Source organism: Carassius carassius, chromosome 5 (assembly GCF_963082965.1).
Source record: "Carassius carassius chromosome 5, fCarCar2.1, whole genome shotgun sequence".
Lineage (NCBI taxonomy): Eukaryota > Metazoa > Chordata > Actinopteri > Cypriniformes > Cyprinidae > Carassius > Carassius carassius.
Window position 1 is genome coordinate 11,339,793 of NC_081759.1, and position 19,494 is coordinate 11,359,286.

General features: G+C 35.5%; 1 protein-coding gene across 2 annotated transcripts in view; it reads left to right on the plus strand.

Moving 5' to 3' along the window:
* LOC132140790 (ribosomal protein S6 kinase alpha-4-like) overlaps positions 1–6,366 on the plus strand; it is a 57,777-nt gene extending 51,411 nt beyond the window's left edge. For both annotated transcript variants that reach the window (XM_059549772.1, XM_059549773.1), the window contains exons 18-19: positions 2,174–2,337; positions 5,979–6,366. In XM_059549772.1, the coding sequence (XP_059405755.1) occupies positions 2,174–2,337; positions 5,979–6,191 (377 nt within the window). In that variant the 3' untranslated portion in view covers positions 6,192–6,366. The remainder of the gene's footprint in view (positions 1–2,173; positions 2,338–5,978) is intronic.
* The last annotated feature ends 13,128 nt before the right edge of the window (positions 6,367–19,494 follow it).

Consider the following 19,494-nt stretch of genomic DNA (forward strand, 5'->3'; position numbering starts at 1 on the left):
TACATCAATCGAATCTGTAAAGGGTCTACTTTTTTGTATACAGACATAATAACAACAGAACTTTGTGCACTTATAAAATAAAGATAACAAACAAGGTGTGCTGTCTGCTCTGATCTTCATTTACAACGTCATTAAAATGAACTAACTCCGTGAATACTAAACGAAGAGACATGACAGAGATATCTATAGAAAGCCTGACATGTCTACTTTTAAACTAAACAAGTGCTGCTGAAAACAGATATTCTGTGTTAGTTATCCATTTGAAAACAACGCGATGTCCGTTTTTCACGTCTCCCTTCATTATCTTCTAATGTGACCACACACCCGCACTGAACGCGCTATTCAGATTCTAATGTATTACTGAAGCCCGCGGCTTGAATACGCCCATACAACATAAGACAACACAGCGAGACTGTTCTTCAAGTTCTTTTTGTTTTACTATTTGCTTCGCGATGACAGGAATAAGACATAATTCACCCCAAAAAGATGGGATATGGTTGAGGATTTGAAATTTGGATTTCCTCAGAAAAAAAGAATGAAGCACTTTATTCAGCAGAGATCATAAACATGAGTAAGTCTCTTTTTATTTATTTATATACTTGTATTAGCTTTCACTATTAGTATTAGTTTAACGTGTAAACATTTTACTAGTTAGACGTTTTCCAAAGACTTTTTCCAAACTATAATTCCTGACTAAATGTATAATCAAGTTAAATATTATGAAGTTTCAATAACAATATACTATAATACTATACAATTCAAAAGCTTGATGTAAATAATATAAATGTAACAAATAAATGTAACCGTAACAAATGTAACAAACAATGCTGTTCTTTCAATTTATCCCCCCTAAAAAAAAATCAGCTCTTTTCAACATTAATATTAATAATAATAATAACAATAATAATGATAATAACAATAAAGGTTTTTTTGTAGAAAATAAGATTGTTAAAAGGATTTCTGAAGGATTGTATGACTGGAGTAATGATGCAAAAAATTCAGCTTTGAAAGTCAGCTTTGAATGTTCCTAATAAACTGTTTATCTGCACTCGCAAATGGATATTAAATTATGTTGTGGGATAATTCAATATATTCTAAATAAACTACAAACATGAAATTATATAGATTTATTTTGTCTTGCATTCTGTCTAGTAACTCCTCCCGCTCAGAGACACAGCTGACTGAAAAGCTCATTATGCAGCTCATTATGCAGGCCTTAGTCTTCTCAGGTGTAAACCACAGTGATATTCATGATAGTTGACACCTGCTCACATATGACTTTTACCAACAAAAAGTGTCTTATAAAATTTAAATCAATATATTGTTTTCTGTAAGTGAATAAACAATATTTTCACATAATTTAGAAAGAAAAAGTCTAGGCTACAAGCTCCAGTTTTTAAAAGTCCCGGGAACCAATGTTCTTTATGTGTTTTATTGCCTTATTCAAGTGTTAGTTTTTCACTAACCACGCATAACATTTTTTTTCTCAAAAACACAATCATGTACATACATGCTGCTCACATTTTATTATTATAGCCAAGTTTGTGCTGATTACAGTGAGATTAGACTTTAGCCATTTAGATGTGTATAAGAAACTGAAAAAAGCACAAATGTCAGGGCATGACAAAACTTCTCCAGGCCCCAAAAATACCCTTAGACTCCAGAGGGTTAAATCAGATTTAAGATTACTGTCCAAATTGAGGGTTCAAGTTAGAAAAGCCCTTGTAACAGGATCTGCTAGTTTAGGAAATCTTCTGTGAAATAGTTGGTGATCGTCCATATTAACTGAATTGAATCTTTTATGGGTTTAGAGCTCGGAGACCTATGAAATTTACTTGTGTTCACCCAATACTTGGAGTCTCTATTGATTTACCACCTGAAATAGCAGTGAAATATGTTGTAATAGTTTTATACCACTCCAAAGCTTTTGATGATTGATTCCTGACCCAGCCGTCAGGGACCCACAGGCACTCGAACGCATTTCAGTCCAATTTCAGCACAAGTGCTTATTATTATAGCTGTCATTTGATCATCTAGATTGAGATGGACAAGGTTCAGAGCCCTGGTGGAAGGAAAGAGTGTGATGGTCCCTGAGGATGCTGCTTTATTGGCTGAAGGATGATTATATTGGCAGCCTCCAAATTAGCTTTTATCTCCCTCTTCATCTTCACAGGTTTGTTAACCGTAGATCCTGAGCGACGGCTGAAGCTCTCGGCTCTGAAAGAGAATGCCTGGCTTCAGGGAGGTGGCGTCATGTCCTCCACCCCTCTTTGCACCCCTGATGTTCTGGAGTCCACCGGCCCGACTGTCCGTACTTATGTCAATGCCACCTACAAGGTCAAGTATCTGCATTTTATACCTATATTCAGGTGTGATGCATCCAAGTAAAATCCTTGCAAGCACATATGGAATAAAACTACAGAAATTATTTATTACATGCTAGTAGTACCAGATGGAATTACAAAAATAATGACTGTTTTTTTTTATGATTGCTGATGTTTGTTAATCCTTTCATTCCCCAACATGTTAGGTAATATCTGGAATAAAATATAAAATGCACTGATGACAAAAGATTCACACGGATATTCACATTAAAAGATCAATACATTCTGTCACAATGTTAAAACATCTAATTAAAAGCAAAATATAGTATATATCATATATATTATGTATATATATATGATGCGATGTAGAAAAACCCGTCGGATGACGTGCTGGTACAATTTCAGGAAATGAAATTTCAGGAATAGAATGTCTTTTTTTTTTTGTCAAAATTAGTGTCTCATTCAATTATTATTCTATAACATCTTGTGAAGCATCTCTTAAAATATCTTGGCAAATTTCACTTGTTTAGTGTAGAAAAATAACGATTTATTGCTGCAAGCAGAAAGACTTTTTCTAATGTTAAGAAAGCTGCGGAGGTGCTTTCTCTTAACACCACAAAAACAGTTAACCTATCAAAATAAACCACGTAACATATATAATAAATGTGTATCAATGCATATTTCCTGCCAGTCCTGTGTAAACTATGGCACGCAATGTTTTTTACATTTGTTTATTAATAAAGTGAGAAGGCGGTGTGCAAGAAAGCAACAGTCCGAAGTAGCTGCTCATTTAAATGGTCTTTCTCATCTCAATCTGCTCAATCTTGGTGTTGTCAGTGCCCTAAACGATTGATTGAATGCCCCGTCTCAATTTAAACCCAATTTTCTCAAAATTCCATTCCGGAAAATCATAGCTATCAGTCAGCTTCAGATAGTCATAACTTTTGTTATGTTCAAGCTATAGACAACATGTTTCAGTTCAGGAATCAGTTTTGGAAGGGGCTTGAACCCAGCTTTCACATGGCATGGCATAACAACCTAAAAAAGTTAAATTTCACCATGTGTTGGGTACTGGGATGGACCCCCTTTTGCTTTAGAACTGCTTTCATTCTTCATGGCATAGATTCAACAAGATGTTGGAAACATTCCTCAGAGTTCATATCGACATGATAGCATCACGCAGGTGCTGCAGATTTGTCAGCTGCACATCCATGATGCGAATCTCCCGTTCCACCACATCACAAAGCTGTTCTATTGGATTGAGGTCTGGTGACTCTGGAGGCCATTAGAGTAAAGTGAACTGATTGTCATGTTCAAGAAACCAGTCTGAGATGATTTGAGCTTTGTGACATGGTGCATTATCCTGCTGGAAGTAGACATCAGAAGATGGGTACACTGTAGTCATAAAGGGATGGACATAGGCAGCAACAATACTCAGGTAGGCTGTGGTAGGGCTGGACGATTATGGCCTAAAATCAAAACCTCGATTAATTAAACATTTTACCTCGATTACGATTAATGAACAATTATTTTGTTTCTGTTTTGTTTTTTTGCCCTCATAGTTCACTGACAAGGTTTGGGGTTAGCAGGGCCCCAGTACAGGTTGTAACAGTGGGCCCTGTTTAAAAGTGTTTAATTTGTATGTTCGTTCTGTTTATTTGTTTGCGCTATTTACACAGTGTTTAAGTTTTTTCAAGCTTGTAAGTGTCCAGGTACAGAAACCGAATAATTAAATGTAAAATAGCACTGTAAAAATTAAACATAGTCAAACCAAAATTTATTCAGACACCTTCAACATTTCTCACATTATCAGTTTATTTGCTATAGTTTAGAAAATGGTAATAAAATATGACAAGAATTCATCTTGATAATTTGAGATAACTTTGTAATTCATTACATATCTTTCTATCAAACAAAACTTCAGACAACAGTCAATACTTTGTTGGCCAATTAATACCAAGCAATGATTAATTGTGTTCAGCCTGTGGTGTGAAAAGGTTGAATTAGCAATTCCGCAAAGGAGAGCTCAGTTCAGTGTTACCGTGAGACGCGTCTCTCTCTCTCCGCGTGCGCACCGAGCACAGCGTGAGTAACCAGCTGCTCAGTTCAGCTTTTCCACGTCTTATGTTTGAATGCTTTAAAGTTTTTTGAATGGTTAAATTGGCAAGTGGCAAGGCTTAATAACACATGAAAATGATACGCTTTCATGACGACACGCAGCAGTGGCCTGTCAACTGTCCTGAGCATCTTTTTAGACTGGCCTCAGACGGTTGAGATCGACTAGTAAAGGTGGGATATTTTTTCATATTGAAAGCGCGATCTGACATCATAGCTCACTATCAGCAGTTATTTTATCTATGTTAGTAACATTTCTTACAGATTATTGCTCTGTGTAGGAGATAAATAAAGATCAGATAAAGATAAATTAGCAAAGTACCAGTACGAGTGATTGAGTGTGTGAATTAGTATTACTGTCTCTATATTATTGTGAAGCTGTGGGTTGTAAATAGCCTAGTTCCTTCAAAAGTAGAAAAATATGCTATAATAAGTTTTGAGATTCTAAGCTACTTTAGTAATAAATCACAGAACAGCGCTGACAACTAGTTTTTGCGTTCCTCTGTGCGCGCGATCTTCACAGCTGTTTATATGAGTGTTCGTGCCACAATGCAGCTGCGCGAAGATGTGAGCTCGAAATAATAATAGGCTGTGGTGTTTAAACGATGCTCAATTGGTACTAAGTGGCCCAAAGTATGTCAAGCAAATATCCCCCACACCATTACACCACCACCACCAGCCTGAACCTCAAGGCAGGATAGATCCATGCTTTCATGTTCTTTACGGCAAATTCTGATCCTACCATCTGAATGTCGCAGAAGATATTGAGACTCATCAGACTAGGCAACATTTTTCCAATCTTCTATTGTCCAATTTTGGTGAGCCTGTGCGAATTGTAGCCTCCGTTTCCTGTTCTTAGCTGACAGGAGTGGCACCTCGATGTGTTTGTGTGTGTGTGTGTGTATTTGTGTATATATATGTATATATATATGTGTGTATATGTAAGACCGTATACTTAATTGGATAGTTTACACAACAATTATAATTCTCAATTACTCACTATAATGTCATTCCAAACCCATAATATTTTTATTCATTTGGAGCACATCAAATATTGTAAATGGAAGCTCATATGTGCTTTCTTGATATGTGAACAAAAGCTTAAAGTAAATTTAGTAATCATTGATTTCTTTTATGAAATATTTATGAACTTTCTGAAACAAAAGTTTTGGGTGAATAGACTTTTAATGGAGGGTCAGAAATCTCTCAGGTTTCATAAAAAAATATTTTAATTTGGGTTTTGAAAATAAATGCAATTTTATTTTTATTTTTTGGCTGAAAAATTACCTGATCTGATGTGATAATATTCTAGTGAATATTATTAATATTTGATTCAATTGTGGCTGTAGTTCATATCAATTTTTTTGATTGAGCCCGAAATGATGAGCAACTCAACTGGAATAACTATCCTGATTGGCCACTCATTAAAAACATTAAAAAAAAATTTGCTGTGAAAATTGTATACATTTTTTTATTATGTTCAAAAACTCTATGCTTTATACTAATGCTTTGCATCATGATATCTCTTTATAACCACAGGCATTTAACCGGGGGAAACGTGAGGGCTTTTTCCTTAAAAGCGTTGACAATGCACCTCTAGCAAAACGTCGGAAGATGAAAATGACCAGTACTGGTGTGGAGACGAGACGCAGCTCATCGTCCTCCTCATCTTCCTCCTCTTCTTCATCCGCTTCCCATTCCAAGACACAGAATTGCCAATCTTTGAATCCCCATGAGGGCCCCAAACTGTGACAGCATCTGTTTGACTGAAAGCTGTTTTGATGTGGTGAGAGAATGTATTGCAAAAGCATTACAGGGCGAAAAAGACCTATAAAAAAAGACTACACAAAATAATGTAACCTTGATGTGGCAAAAAATTCAAAATTAATTGAAGTCTCTGCTGGAGTAAAGCACTGTGCTGACCAGATCAACTTGGATTTTCAAGTCATTTGGAGGAAAGAGGAAGGTTTTTTTTATATATATATATGTCAACGTGGCTCTCAGTAAACACAATGCCAAGGAAATGATCTACATTTTTATATATATATATATATATATATATATATATATATATATATATATATATATATATATATATATTTTTTTTTTCATCATTTGAGACTGTAGACATTTGAATGGATGTAAAAATGTTATATCATGTGGTGGGTATATACCCACCTTTAGAGAGATCTTTTAACTGCAAGTGACGATTGAAACACAGTGAAACTGAGATCAGGGAAAGCTGAAATTTTAGGGAATAGTGGACAAGAAAGCCACAAGAGAGCAAAGCCATATGTGAGAATTAGAGTGGACTTTTATTTTAATGTATTTTAATGATCCACTGAGCAAAGCTTTATGTGAATCATGTACAGGCTATTTACATATCACTACTTTCAGAAATTATCTTGATGTTTGCATGACTATAGTATTTTGAATGTTTTACATATTTTAACAGTTGACCTATGAAGTCAGACCACACAAAGATACTGAATCACCAGTTAGAAATAAATCCTCTCCAAATTTTTGGGTGAATCTCATAAAGACATGTCAGTTGTATTTCTCCTCAAAATCAAAAATATAAATATTAAAAATTATTTAACCACAAGTCCTGCCTGCCATATTTGCTGTCATTGCAATGTGGGAAAAATTCATTCATTCAGATTTCTTTATTTTTAATTCAAATCAGCACAAATGCAGCAATATATACTGTACTTAACAATTGTACTTTAATAATGTGGGGAAAAAGTTCACATTTATTCATGTGAAATATGAAATAAAAAAACTATAGACAGAAATTTCTTGACTGTTTCTGTGAGATTCACCTTTTTTTGTCTCAATATTTTTACCCTTGTGAAGTATGTAGAGATCACTTTATATACTATCACTAACTTAGCTGATTGATTTAAAAAGGTTTGGATATGTGAATCTCTGGTTTTGAAAACCAGACGTGGCATTTGCTTTTATCAGTGTACTTGAAATGTTGTTCTTCATTAATAGTGTGCAGAGTCTTGTCTCTTCTACTGAGCTGAGGGATCCCGCCATCCACTGCATATTCAACTCTGCTATCTGTTGACCATAAGGGCTGAGGTTCACAAGACCGCAATCAATCCCTCACATTCTTAAGGGCTTTCACAATCGCACATCCACGCTATAATCGAGTGACCCTCTTGAACTGTAATGAGTGTGAGAGATGGCACTGGTATCCGTCCGTTTTTCCCTTTTTTTATTAACCATCTTCATGGCCATTAGTCTTGCAATATTTTTACTTGATGTACAAGCATTCAGACTTTTTAGTGTGGAGTCTTTCTGCTATTTGTGCGGTGTAAATCCACCGAAGGACACTTAGGATTCAGACTGTGTGTTGAGCTGACTGTTTTATTAAGATGCAAACAGGTGTCGAGGCCCAGTAAAACACCTTCAGCAATGTTATATAAACTCTGCTTTCTTTTAAGATGAGTGAAGCTGGCAGGTATGAAAAACTTAACAGTCAAATGGATTGTTTGACACTGTTTTTATTGAAATAACATTCATCATTTATCTGTGCCAAAATAATCAGTTAATGGAGGGAAATACTGTTCTGTAATATAGTTTTGCACATGAGATGCACTAGGCTGGGTTTATTGTTCACAAGCGATGCTTTTGTCAGCTTATCTTTGATGGAAACAGTGAAACAGACTGGAACAAATTCAGCACATTCAGATGCTTATCAAGGGGTTCAAATGCAGAATTTTGCTCAGCATCAGCAATCAAAGTATCTTTCAGATGCAATCAGCACAGTTACATTATGCCGTGTGATGAAAAAAGTTTTTTTACTTCAGGCCTCGACTTCAGAAATAGTTCATCCAAAAAATGAAACCTGTAGATGAGTTTGTTTCTTCATCGAAACAGATTTGAAATAAATTGATGTTGATGCAAATGAAGAAAAATGTTTTCTTCAGCAGTTTCAGACTTTCATTCTGAGGCCAAGTGCTGTGATGCTACATTTCTCCAGATTTGTTCAGATGGAGAAACAAAATCATCTACATCTTGGATGGCCTGAGGCTGAGAAAATTTACAGCAATTGCAGCAAGGGATGATTTTTCAAAGAACACAGTGATTTTACACTATTGTTTTAAGTAAATCTTAATCATTTTTATTTCTTTTGTTGCACAAGTTTGTCATGTCACTTTGTTTTGGGCTTTAAAAACAGTAATTTTTTTATGTATTTCTTTTAACTTGCTCTTTATATCTTTATTCACAGTGTTATGGCTTTTTGCTAAATGTAGTTTAGTTTATTTTTGTTTGTTTAATTTGTCAGTAAGAACAAATCGTCTGCTCTTATTAGATCATGCACTGGCTTTTTTTTCTGGAAGTTTTACAAATGTACATTTTTGATTGCAAAAGTTTTACTAGACATGATTTTGAAGTCTACAGTTTAAGGGTGAGCTTGCCGTGTCTCTTTATGGCTCGAATGTGGTCTCAGTATATTATGTTAGGTTTCTGATTTGCATGTTTTGTTTTCTTTATTAAAAAAAAAAAAAACCTTTTCCTGATAACTTAAATGTTCCGTCTCTGCCAAAAAATGTTTTGTATTAAAAAAAGAGATTTATAGAACAAAAATTAAATACACTGTTATAAGAATAAATGAGATGCATTGTTGTGCGAACATTGCTGAATCCAAAGCATAAAATATAAAAATAATCCACACTATTACTTTCTTTTCCCTTAAGAGAGTAACATTTTTACCTTTCTTCTTTTTTTTTCTTTTTTTTGATATTATGTCTTTGGTGTTGCTTTAATAGTTCTGATCCATTGCATTATCTTTTGAGTGTTATCTTAAAGGGATAGTTCACACACAAATGAAAATTTTCATCATTTACTCACCTAGATGGACAACACTTCAAAGTATGCAACTGACTGTTGGCAAAATCTGAAATAAATGAATGAAATATTATGTCCCCGGCACCTTCACAGCCATGATCCTTTATTCTGAACATCTTATTGCAGCTTTGAGAGTGTTTGCCACCAGAGGATGTAGCCACAGGCCCTTAAAGGAACATCTTTGATAGCAATGGGGAGTTTGAGGCCAGCTGAGAATGTCACAATGTAAAACATACTGGACACATCCGCAAATGTTTAATTTTATTTTTATTTTTTATCAGCAAATGTCATTTCCACCACATTTTAAATAATGTATTATGTTTGATATGTGATGGAAAAGATTTGAAATATTTGTTTGAAAAAAAAAGGCTTTTTTTAACACTTTGTACCACATTTCATAGACAATGTAATGCAAAGTGCTTTACATAAAAGAGAAGAGAGAAAAAATAAAAGAATCACAACAATAAAACAAGGAATTTAAACTTAAAAATTATTTTAAATGAATTAAAAGGTTTTAAATCAATTTAAAACGTTTAAGAATAGAAAAATGATTATACATAAAATACAGTGCAATCAGTTCAGACATTCCACAATGCTTATTCAATAAATGCACAGCTAAACAGATGAGTTTTGAGTCTGCATTTAAATTTGATTAATGTTTTAGCAAATCTGATCTCTTCTGGAAGCTGATTCCAGCTGTTTTGTGTGAACCTTTAGTATTTTTTACTGATCGATTCTAATGATCTGAGTGGTCTGTTAGGTATATATTCAGTGAACATATCTACTGTGTATTAAGGTCCTAGGCCATTGAGTGATTTATAAATGAGTAAAAGTACTTTAAAATCAATCCTAAATGTAACTGGAAGCCAGTGTAAGGACCTGAGGACTGGTGTGATATGCTCAGATTTTCTGGTTCCAGTCAGAATTCTGGCAGCAGCGTTCTGGATGAGCTGCAGCTGTCTAATGGTCTTTTTGGGAAGGCCGGTGAGGGGACCATTACAATTGTCCACCCTGCTGGTGATAAAGGCATGAACAAGTTTCTCCAAGTCTTGACTATACAGCAGCTTTTATTTTTGCATGATCTTCTAAATAGTCTATCTTCTAAAAATGCCTATACTCACAAAAGCAATTCTTCTATGAAGTAATGTTGATTACATTTATTTAAATTTAGATTGGTCTTCAAAATAATATGTATTTTTTCCTATTACTAATGATAATGTGGCAGTCCAATTTTGTTAATAACATTGTGTGTTCTCTACGAATCAAAACTAGCAATTCGTAAATGAATCACTAAATCTAATCCAAGAGTGTCAAACTAAATTCCTTCAGAGTTTAGTTCCAAACCTGCTCCAAAATGAATACCATGTAGTTTTCAAATAAGCCTGAAGGACTTTATTATTATATATATAACGACTGTGTGTGTGTATACCGGTATATATATACACACATACATACATGCATACACCCCGGTATACACACACACACAGTTTATATATATATATATATATATATATATATATATATATATATATAAAGAGTGTACAATATGGTGATCCTTTTCGATTACTGGGGTCTGTAATCAAAGTGTCATTAATCAAAGTGATGTGTAAGCGGATCATTTGCATAGGAAATTGTGATATATGGGGCATGACACAAATGGATATGAATGGATCAGTAAATCAAAGAGATTCCATCAATTATAATTGGCCCCTTCTGGCTGTGACCCAAGGTCTGGTGTCTGCTAACACGCAGCAGCGCTTATTATTTCAGAAGCTCCTTGCAATGAGGCAGACATACAAGCACATGTGCGTGCACAGACACATTTTCACATCGATGGCCAAAATGAATGAAACGTCAACTGCTACAATTCAGCCTGACCTGTAGTAAGTTAAAGTGTTTCACACTTTTAGGTTTACTAGTGTCTTCTCTCACTGGCTCTCACTGCTGAATTATTGAGCTCACAGAGAGTGAGTGTGACCCCACCAGTGTCAGTAAGAGCATTGAGCTTGATTTCATGACATATTTTCAGATTTCTGCTTGAATTTTTCATCTTGCCTTTCCAAAAAAGCTTTTCATTATTAAAAAGCCAAATATGAGTACAGCACTATGGCCCACCCGGCACACAGAGTGAAAGTGCATGATTGCTGCTTACTATGACACCTCACTATTTTAACAACATCTTCTTGAACCAAAGCCCTGGAGGAGGTATAAGCTTGATGTTTCTAGATAGTAATGGTTTAAACAGTCTCACTGTAAAAAATGCTATAGTAAAAACATAAATTGGGAAATAGTACTTTCGCTTAGTATGGTAAAAAAAAACTGTAATAGATCATGGATCTAATGGAATATTTAATGTAATTTTACAGCAAAACACTGGAATTGAAAAATAAATTGTCTTAATTTATAGTGAAAAAAAATAAATCAACATTTTCTGTATCCTGTATCCTTTTCTGTATTTTTTTTTGTTATGTACATTAACGTTTTCTTATATTTTATTTTGTTAAATTAATGTTTCTTGCATTATTTTAGGTGTCATGTACCATGATGTTTTGTATTTGTGTTTGACACAACAAAATGTCTATATAGGACCACAGCTTGTTTAAAAGCTGCTAGTGATGAATTTGACAGTAAGCTTCTTTGATGTATCGTGTGGCATAAAAAAAAGTTCTGTCAGGACCATTAGCATCATAGATGACTGTCAATTAGCATCAGAGGTGGGTAACGAGTTACATTTACTTCGTTACATTTACTTGAGTAATTATTTGGGGTAACTAATACTTTTAGGAGTATATTTAAAGATGGGTACTTTATACTCTTACTTGAGTAAATTTTTGGGGAAAAGTCTGTACTTTTACTTCGTTACTGTGGGCGACGCTCCTCTCGTTACTTTATCTTAATGCAATAAACGTTATAAATGCTTCAGTTTATTCCAAACGCGCCGTCTACTTTTCTCTGGGCAATGAGCGATGCCCATTCGCGAATGATTCATTCTTTTGAGTCAATTCTGTTCAAAGGCTTGATCAACCCAATTGGCAAACGAGTGAATTGGTTCATGAATCAGTTTGAATGAGTCGTTCAGTTCCCTGCCGCACGCGCTGAGCGTCTGAAGTGGTTCACTCGGAGTTGTAACGTTTAAAAACAGAAAGAGCGTTGAAAACGTGGCTGGAACTGCACTGAATTGAAAGCAAATCTGCAAAGGCTATTATTTGCTAGCGATGGAGATCCTTATTAGATGAACACCGCGTGTGCTGTCTACTGTTTAACAGGTAATAACTTGGGCTACATTCGATTACAGTACAAGATACCACTGTGACATTAAGTTGTATGTGTGTGGCTTAACAGAGGGGAGTCAAGTTGAATGCAGCTTCCAAAAGACAAAAAATAGCCGATTAAGATTTTATACATTTTAATACAATCACACCGGCGAGTACGTTCAGCAAGTCATATCATCAGCTGCTAAATTCAGATCTGTGATTGCTTGCTGGCGCTGAGCCAGAGATAGATGTGTTTTTACAGCATTGCGCATTATAACCAATCACACATGATTCTTTTGAGCTTATTAAAGCATTGGCCAATCAGAGGTCCGATGAGTCATCGCTAAAATGCCCGTGTGCTTCCTTCACTCGCTCACTGACTGAATACCTCTTTCTGTCGAATTCTCTCGTCAGAAACAACAAAGTGCAGATGTGTATACGAATCTTTAATTAAGATATTGATTTCACAGTGTTAACAGTTTCAGTGATTTTAATGGGAGTTTCTGAGAGTGATTGAAATCTAGACTGTCAGTGAAAATGATCTTTGATAATGTAAATGTTATTTGCCCTCTTTCTGAACAATGAAAGATTAGTACGCAATATTTATATCAAATTAACTTTCAATGTTAAATTCACATTTAATATAAAGTCAGTCGTATTAAAAATATGTTATGGCATGACACCTATATCTGTTACTTAAGTAAACAGACAGGGTTTTATAATAAATTACATAAATTGGAGTAAAGGCTGATGAAATATATACATTTATACACACACACACACATACATTACATACATTTTATCTATATATCTAAATAAAATTAGGCTCAGTATATATGACCCAAAGTAACTAGTAACTAACTACTTGAGTAGATTTTTTATCCGATACTCTTTTACTCTTACTCAAGTAACTATTCAAGACTAGTACTTTTACTTGAGTAAATATTTCTAGAAGTACTTTTACTTTTACTTGAGTACAGTTTTTGGGTACTCTACCCACCTCTGGAAAAGACTGTGCTGAAGGTGGAGCGATTCGACCAGTCAGATGAAAGGAGCGCTTCAGCGCCGCCCACAAGTGCGAATGAAATATTGAAGCCATAAACCGAAATGATCAAAACGTACACGGACCAACGGTCTTGTCCATGTTGTCTCACTTGAATCCTCTTCTTGAGATTTGAGTCTATGACCTTCTGCAAGCCCCGCCTTGTTCACGCAGAGATTGACATGGCGGGAGGGGGCGGACACGTGATCGGCTCGGAATGCATTTTCAATGTGCACATTGAATTTTGCTACATTCATTGCGGGACATTGAATGAAAATGCAATCGAAGTGTCTTGACTGTGAGTGTTAATGCATTTAAGAAATATAGCATTTAAATGATAATTTTGCCACAGTTTTTGCTTGAACATGTTATACATATCTAATCATTTCTGTAATACATTTTCATTTTAATTTTGCAACTTATAAAGCGTTAAAATTAGTATTCATTTTACATATTAAAACTGGTGTATGAAATGCCAAATGAAAATTATGTAATTTAATTTTCATTTTGCACCAAACGTTGCACAAATGTATTGGAAAATGTAAATGTAAATACAGAAATGCATTGCCATTTTACATATTGCATTGTCATTTTGCATATTACATTCCAAATTGAATATCGCTACCCATATGCTTCCATATTTGAGTTTCCCTTACATATATATATTTTTGAAAACTAGCAGAGGTCACTTACAGAGGATCATTATTATAATAGGGGGCCTTTGGTATCAAAAACCCCAGACTTGGATCTACATTGTAAAAAGTCATAAATAAATAAAGGTGACTTGATTTAACTTACTTGATGCCTGAACTCTTGAGATATCCAGACACCGCATATCCTGAATTTGGACACTGTTGAATTAATTCGCTGACCACCTTTTTCAGGTCTTCAGCTGATATCTGGGTGTATGTTTGTTTCACAGAAAGCCTATATTCCTTCATTCTTCTCTTGACAGTGCTTAAACTGACATGCAACTGGCGTGATATCTCAGGAATCATGAAGTCTAGCTCAAGGAGGTATTCCAACTGATCCATGCTGATGTCAAAGGCAGGCCGTCCCTTCTCGCCAGTATGTTTAAGCACTGGAGCTTTGTAGCCATGAGATGTGGATTCCTTTGTTGATTCAAGCAGCTCATGTGCCTCCTGTAATTTCTCCAATGCACTGTCCATGTTTCCAAAAGATGACCGGTCAGCACATTTGCCAAGCAGAGAGATTACATTCTTGTGACGAGTGGGGCGGGGTCGAGGGACATGGGAACGAGGAGTGAGGCTGGTGGAGTGATTGGAGATGAGCTACACCTGCGACCCACCACCGGTCTCGAGTCCCACGTAGGAGATGGAAGGATATAAAACTGGAGCGACGACAGTGAAGGACGAGAGAGGACCAGGCCTGGGCTTTATTTTATGTTTTGGTTTTTATTTGTGCGCATCAGTCATCCGCGAGGGGCTGATGCGCTGTTTTGTGTTTATGTTGATTATTAAAGTTTCATTTTGATTGTCCGCCGGTTCCCACCTCCTTCTTCCCGATGATTATGGAGGTTTTATTATTACAATTCTCTATTTGGTAGACCACACTATCAACACCATCTTCTGAAACTTCAGGGCTTGAAATTCTCAGTCCTAAAGACGTCAGAAACTCTGCTATGTGGGCTGCAACATCCTGAGACAGCAAAGTCCTAGAGTAAAGTTGATAGCAAATGTGTATAATTAAAAATAATAATAATTATTATTATTTAACAAATTCACATGTGACCAGTTGGAGAGATTGACTGCCTGCTAGCTTTCCACACTGAAAAAACAAAAACAAAACTTAAAATCCTCGTAACAATTTGCACAAGCATATTTTAAGTTAATATTACTGCTATAATATCAAGTACAACTCACTTGTCAATATCAAGTAAAATCTACTTACTATTGAAATAAACATACATAAAGAAATAAATTAAATATTACTTAAGAACCTTGCTTTCAGCAAAATATTAAGTAAATCTGGCTGTTTACTGTTATGAAATAAGTAGATTTTAATTTGTGTAATTTTATTTACTTAGTTTTTAACTTATATTACTCCTTATAATTATGTAAACATGACAAATTTCTTTTTTCTAATATTTCCACATAAATAATATCCTGTTCTTTACCTTTACATAAACAAAAGTATATCAGTCACATTAACATGAGCTAGTAAAGTATGGACAAGTTTATAAAGGTGCATTCACAAAAACCATGACAAGCACAACAATTGTATTTGTCACCAGAGACTGGAGTAAAATTCAATTCAATTCAATATAGTTCTATGTACTTAATGTGAGAATTAAAGCAATCACTCCTGCTATATAGTTTTAATTTTACACTCTACTGGTTCATTCTGCAGTGTATCCAAAGCCTGATCCAAATCATGTTGAAACAAATAAAACGATAAATAAAATCTTCATAAGTTTCTTTCACAACAAACAATTTACATATTGTTTGAGCAGTACAAAAAAATTAATTTGACATGACTTAGACTGCTCTCTAACCTGTAAATGATTTAATTCGGCTAACGTTGCAGCGATACCCGGATGTCTCTGTATTTTCGAGAAGGGTCTGGCTGCAGACTTGCACTTGCACTCTCAGACTTGCACTCAGACTTGAGTTGCGTTCCATTCGACAGGGTCCCTACGCAGTGTTCACTGCTCCCTACTCCCTGAGCACGGTATATCAGTTGAAGTGGACTTCACTGACAATAACCGCTCATTTGGAACGCCCTGCAAACGTCATCAAAAAAAAAGTCAACGATGGGGTCGCGCAGATTATGATATAACATAAATATATAGGACTACATTCATATTTTCATTTTTATTTACAATCACATTTTAAATATGTACACTATACAATAAAAAAAAGAAAAAACATTGAGTACTATATAATGAAAAACGTATGTTTATTATACACTTTAATTGACTATTGCTGCTATTACTTGACTATTAACAGAATTGAAGCCCTGCTGTAACTGTCATGCAAATATGAAAATAAACTTTTATTTGGTTAACTGTGTATATATGTGTTTTTAATAAATGGTCATATAATTGCATAGCGGTCTTGTGCGCCGCCTTCCCGCCCACAGCCGTATAGTAAACACTGAGGAAAATAAAGTAAACTAAAGAAAAAATGGCAGAGCCTCATCTGCTACTAGTCGCTTTTACATTATCATACCTTTTTACAATCCGTAATGAATATGAACGAAGATAACTAAGACGGCCGTTCTGAGCATAGACAGTAAAAGAAATGGACACAGCGACCCCATTGGAACTCAATTGAGACAAGTGAAGCCCATTTTTAGCGATTTTTAGCACTTCCGTTTCTGACGCGCAGACTCAAACTAAGCTTGATGACGTCAGCAACCCGTCTGACAGATGTAAATCTTCTAGTAGCTGTGCGTGCAAACTGCCATCGTTAATCTTGCAGAGATGGCGAGCTTGAGCGGGGAGTTCTTTGGCGTGAGTGAGCAGGAGTAAGTATTCTGATTAATTATTTTGTATAGTATTTTAAAATGTAACGCCAGGGCTTGTATCTATGGGCTTCTCTCTTGACATCTCCCCGATTGCCTGCGAGCTTCTCCTCCTGTCTGTATGGTAATTTATCTACTGTGTGACAGAGAGTCGAGTGGTTATGACGCAATCGTTAGCCTATTTTTACAAAAACTGTTTCTACGGGGCCATAATGTAACATAGAAGGTAATGGAGCCCTTTATACATTGTCGTGTATCTTAAGAAATAAATAATGGACAAATGGAGTCTTTAAACGCCTCAGATGTAAAGTTATTCGCTGTCAAAGTGACGCCAAAATGAATGGGAGTCAATGGGATGCTAACGCAAGTGAAGTTCTGCTACAAGATGGCTGCACGCGGCCGACTTCAACTTCCGGTCGACTTCCTTCCCGCCTGGTTCTGACTGGTGGTTACATGCTGCGCGCAATGACAGTTGGGGGATAATCCCTCTCCACTTCCTGTGAAGTGATGTATCGATGTTCCCTTATTCCCTGTGCCGTGCGCAGTGCCCTTCAAACTGAACATGTTCGCTCCCTTCGGATTGGAATCTCACTTAAGATGGCGGAATACCCTGTGAAGTCCACTTCGCAGTACACTTACGGTCAAATGGAACGCACCGTTGCACTCTCAGACACTTGTGCTTCCGCTAGCAACGTCACTTGCAGTCTTTATTTTTTTTATTTTGTTCTATTTATTGATAACTTTTTGTTTTTTATCTCTCAACATTTTACAACAGTAGTCAGGTGGTGAAGAGTTGACAAGAAAAAAGAAACTAAATTACAATGTCACTTGCAATCGCCACTTGCACTCTCCACTAACGTTACCTGTGACGTCACTTGCAATCGACACAAATCGTGCATGTTGCCAATGGAGACATGACGCTGTGGTGGTGATTAAACGATTAAAACTAAATTAGTAGACCTACTACTATAATTTACAGGGTCCTGCAAGAAAAAGACAAGACCGGCAAATCCGTGGCCACAGAACAGCTGAATATAAACGCAATGCACAAAGTCTTTCGTTAAGCGTTTTCCTCCTGTAGAAAAAACAAACACTGAATATGGCAAAATGTATTAAGATGTATTAAGTTCAATTAAAAGACCAAACTCGATATATAGTTATTATTTAATGTACTACAAAGCAAGCAGATGGCTATGAACACAATGCGCAAACTTTGTCTTCCCATACAGCAAAACGCTTAATGTGGCCTAATAACAGACTAAGATGACAAAGACAATTCAGTAGGCCTAGCCTATATGTCTTGTTGTTGACTCAAAGTATATACAGACCAGAAAATATGAACGTGCATTATGCATTAAGTGATTTTAAAAGAATCAACTCCGTACAGGCAAGCAGACGAGTACAGAACGCAGTGTGTTAAATTGTACATTAAACGTTTTCCTCCTATAGAAAATCATTATAAATAAAACACATAATGTATCTTAATGGACAAAGACAGTGAAATAAACGAGTTGTAGACAGTTTATTTTATATGGAAAAATGCTTAACACAAAACTTTGCGTGTTGCGTTTATTCTGGGCTCACCTGCTTGTATTTTAATAATTTTAATGTATTTTTAATAATGTAGAGAAGCATATTGAGTTTGGCCTTTATCATCTTAGTCCATTATGCCACATTTTGCGGTATGTGAGGAAAATACTATATGCATATTCATTAAAATAATGAACTGTATATTTCATTTGATATTTTAATAGCATCTTAATACATTAATCCATGTTAAGTGTTTATGTTTTTCTACGGGAGGAAAACGCTTAGCTAGAGACTTTGCGCAAGCGTTCATATTCTGGTGTTCTGGCCACGGATTTGCCGGGCTTGTCTTTTTCTTGCAGGACCCTGTACGTTATAGTACTAAATTAGGTTTAATCCTGTTTTTATACAGTCTATGGTTTAATCGTTTAATCACCACCTCAGCGTCTTGTCTCCATTGGCAACTAGGGTGACCACCTGGCTATTGCTCTGTTGCAGGTCAGCAGACCTGATTTTGCGGGACAATGCGGGACACGAGGGAGAGAAATTACTATTATTATACTTGGTGAATAAATATAGATTTTTTTATTAGATATCTTTTTGCAGTGATGTTAACATGTTTTAAATTGCTAAAAGGGTTTATAAAAATGTTAATGACGGCGCTGACCGGCGCTGTGAACGTCACTAATAATATTTAATAGTAATATCAGTAAAAAATTATTTTAACAGCACGTGTCTATTCAATCAAAATAATTAAGTGAAAATAATAATCCAATCGCTACAAAGCACATTTCCAAATAAGCACATAAATTCCATTAGGAAAGACTAGAAAGATTAAATGCGTTCTTAACGGATTCAGTGCATCTTGAATTTATATTTTTTGTCT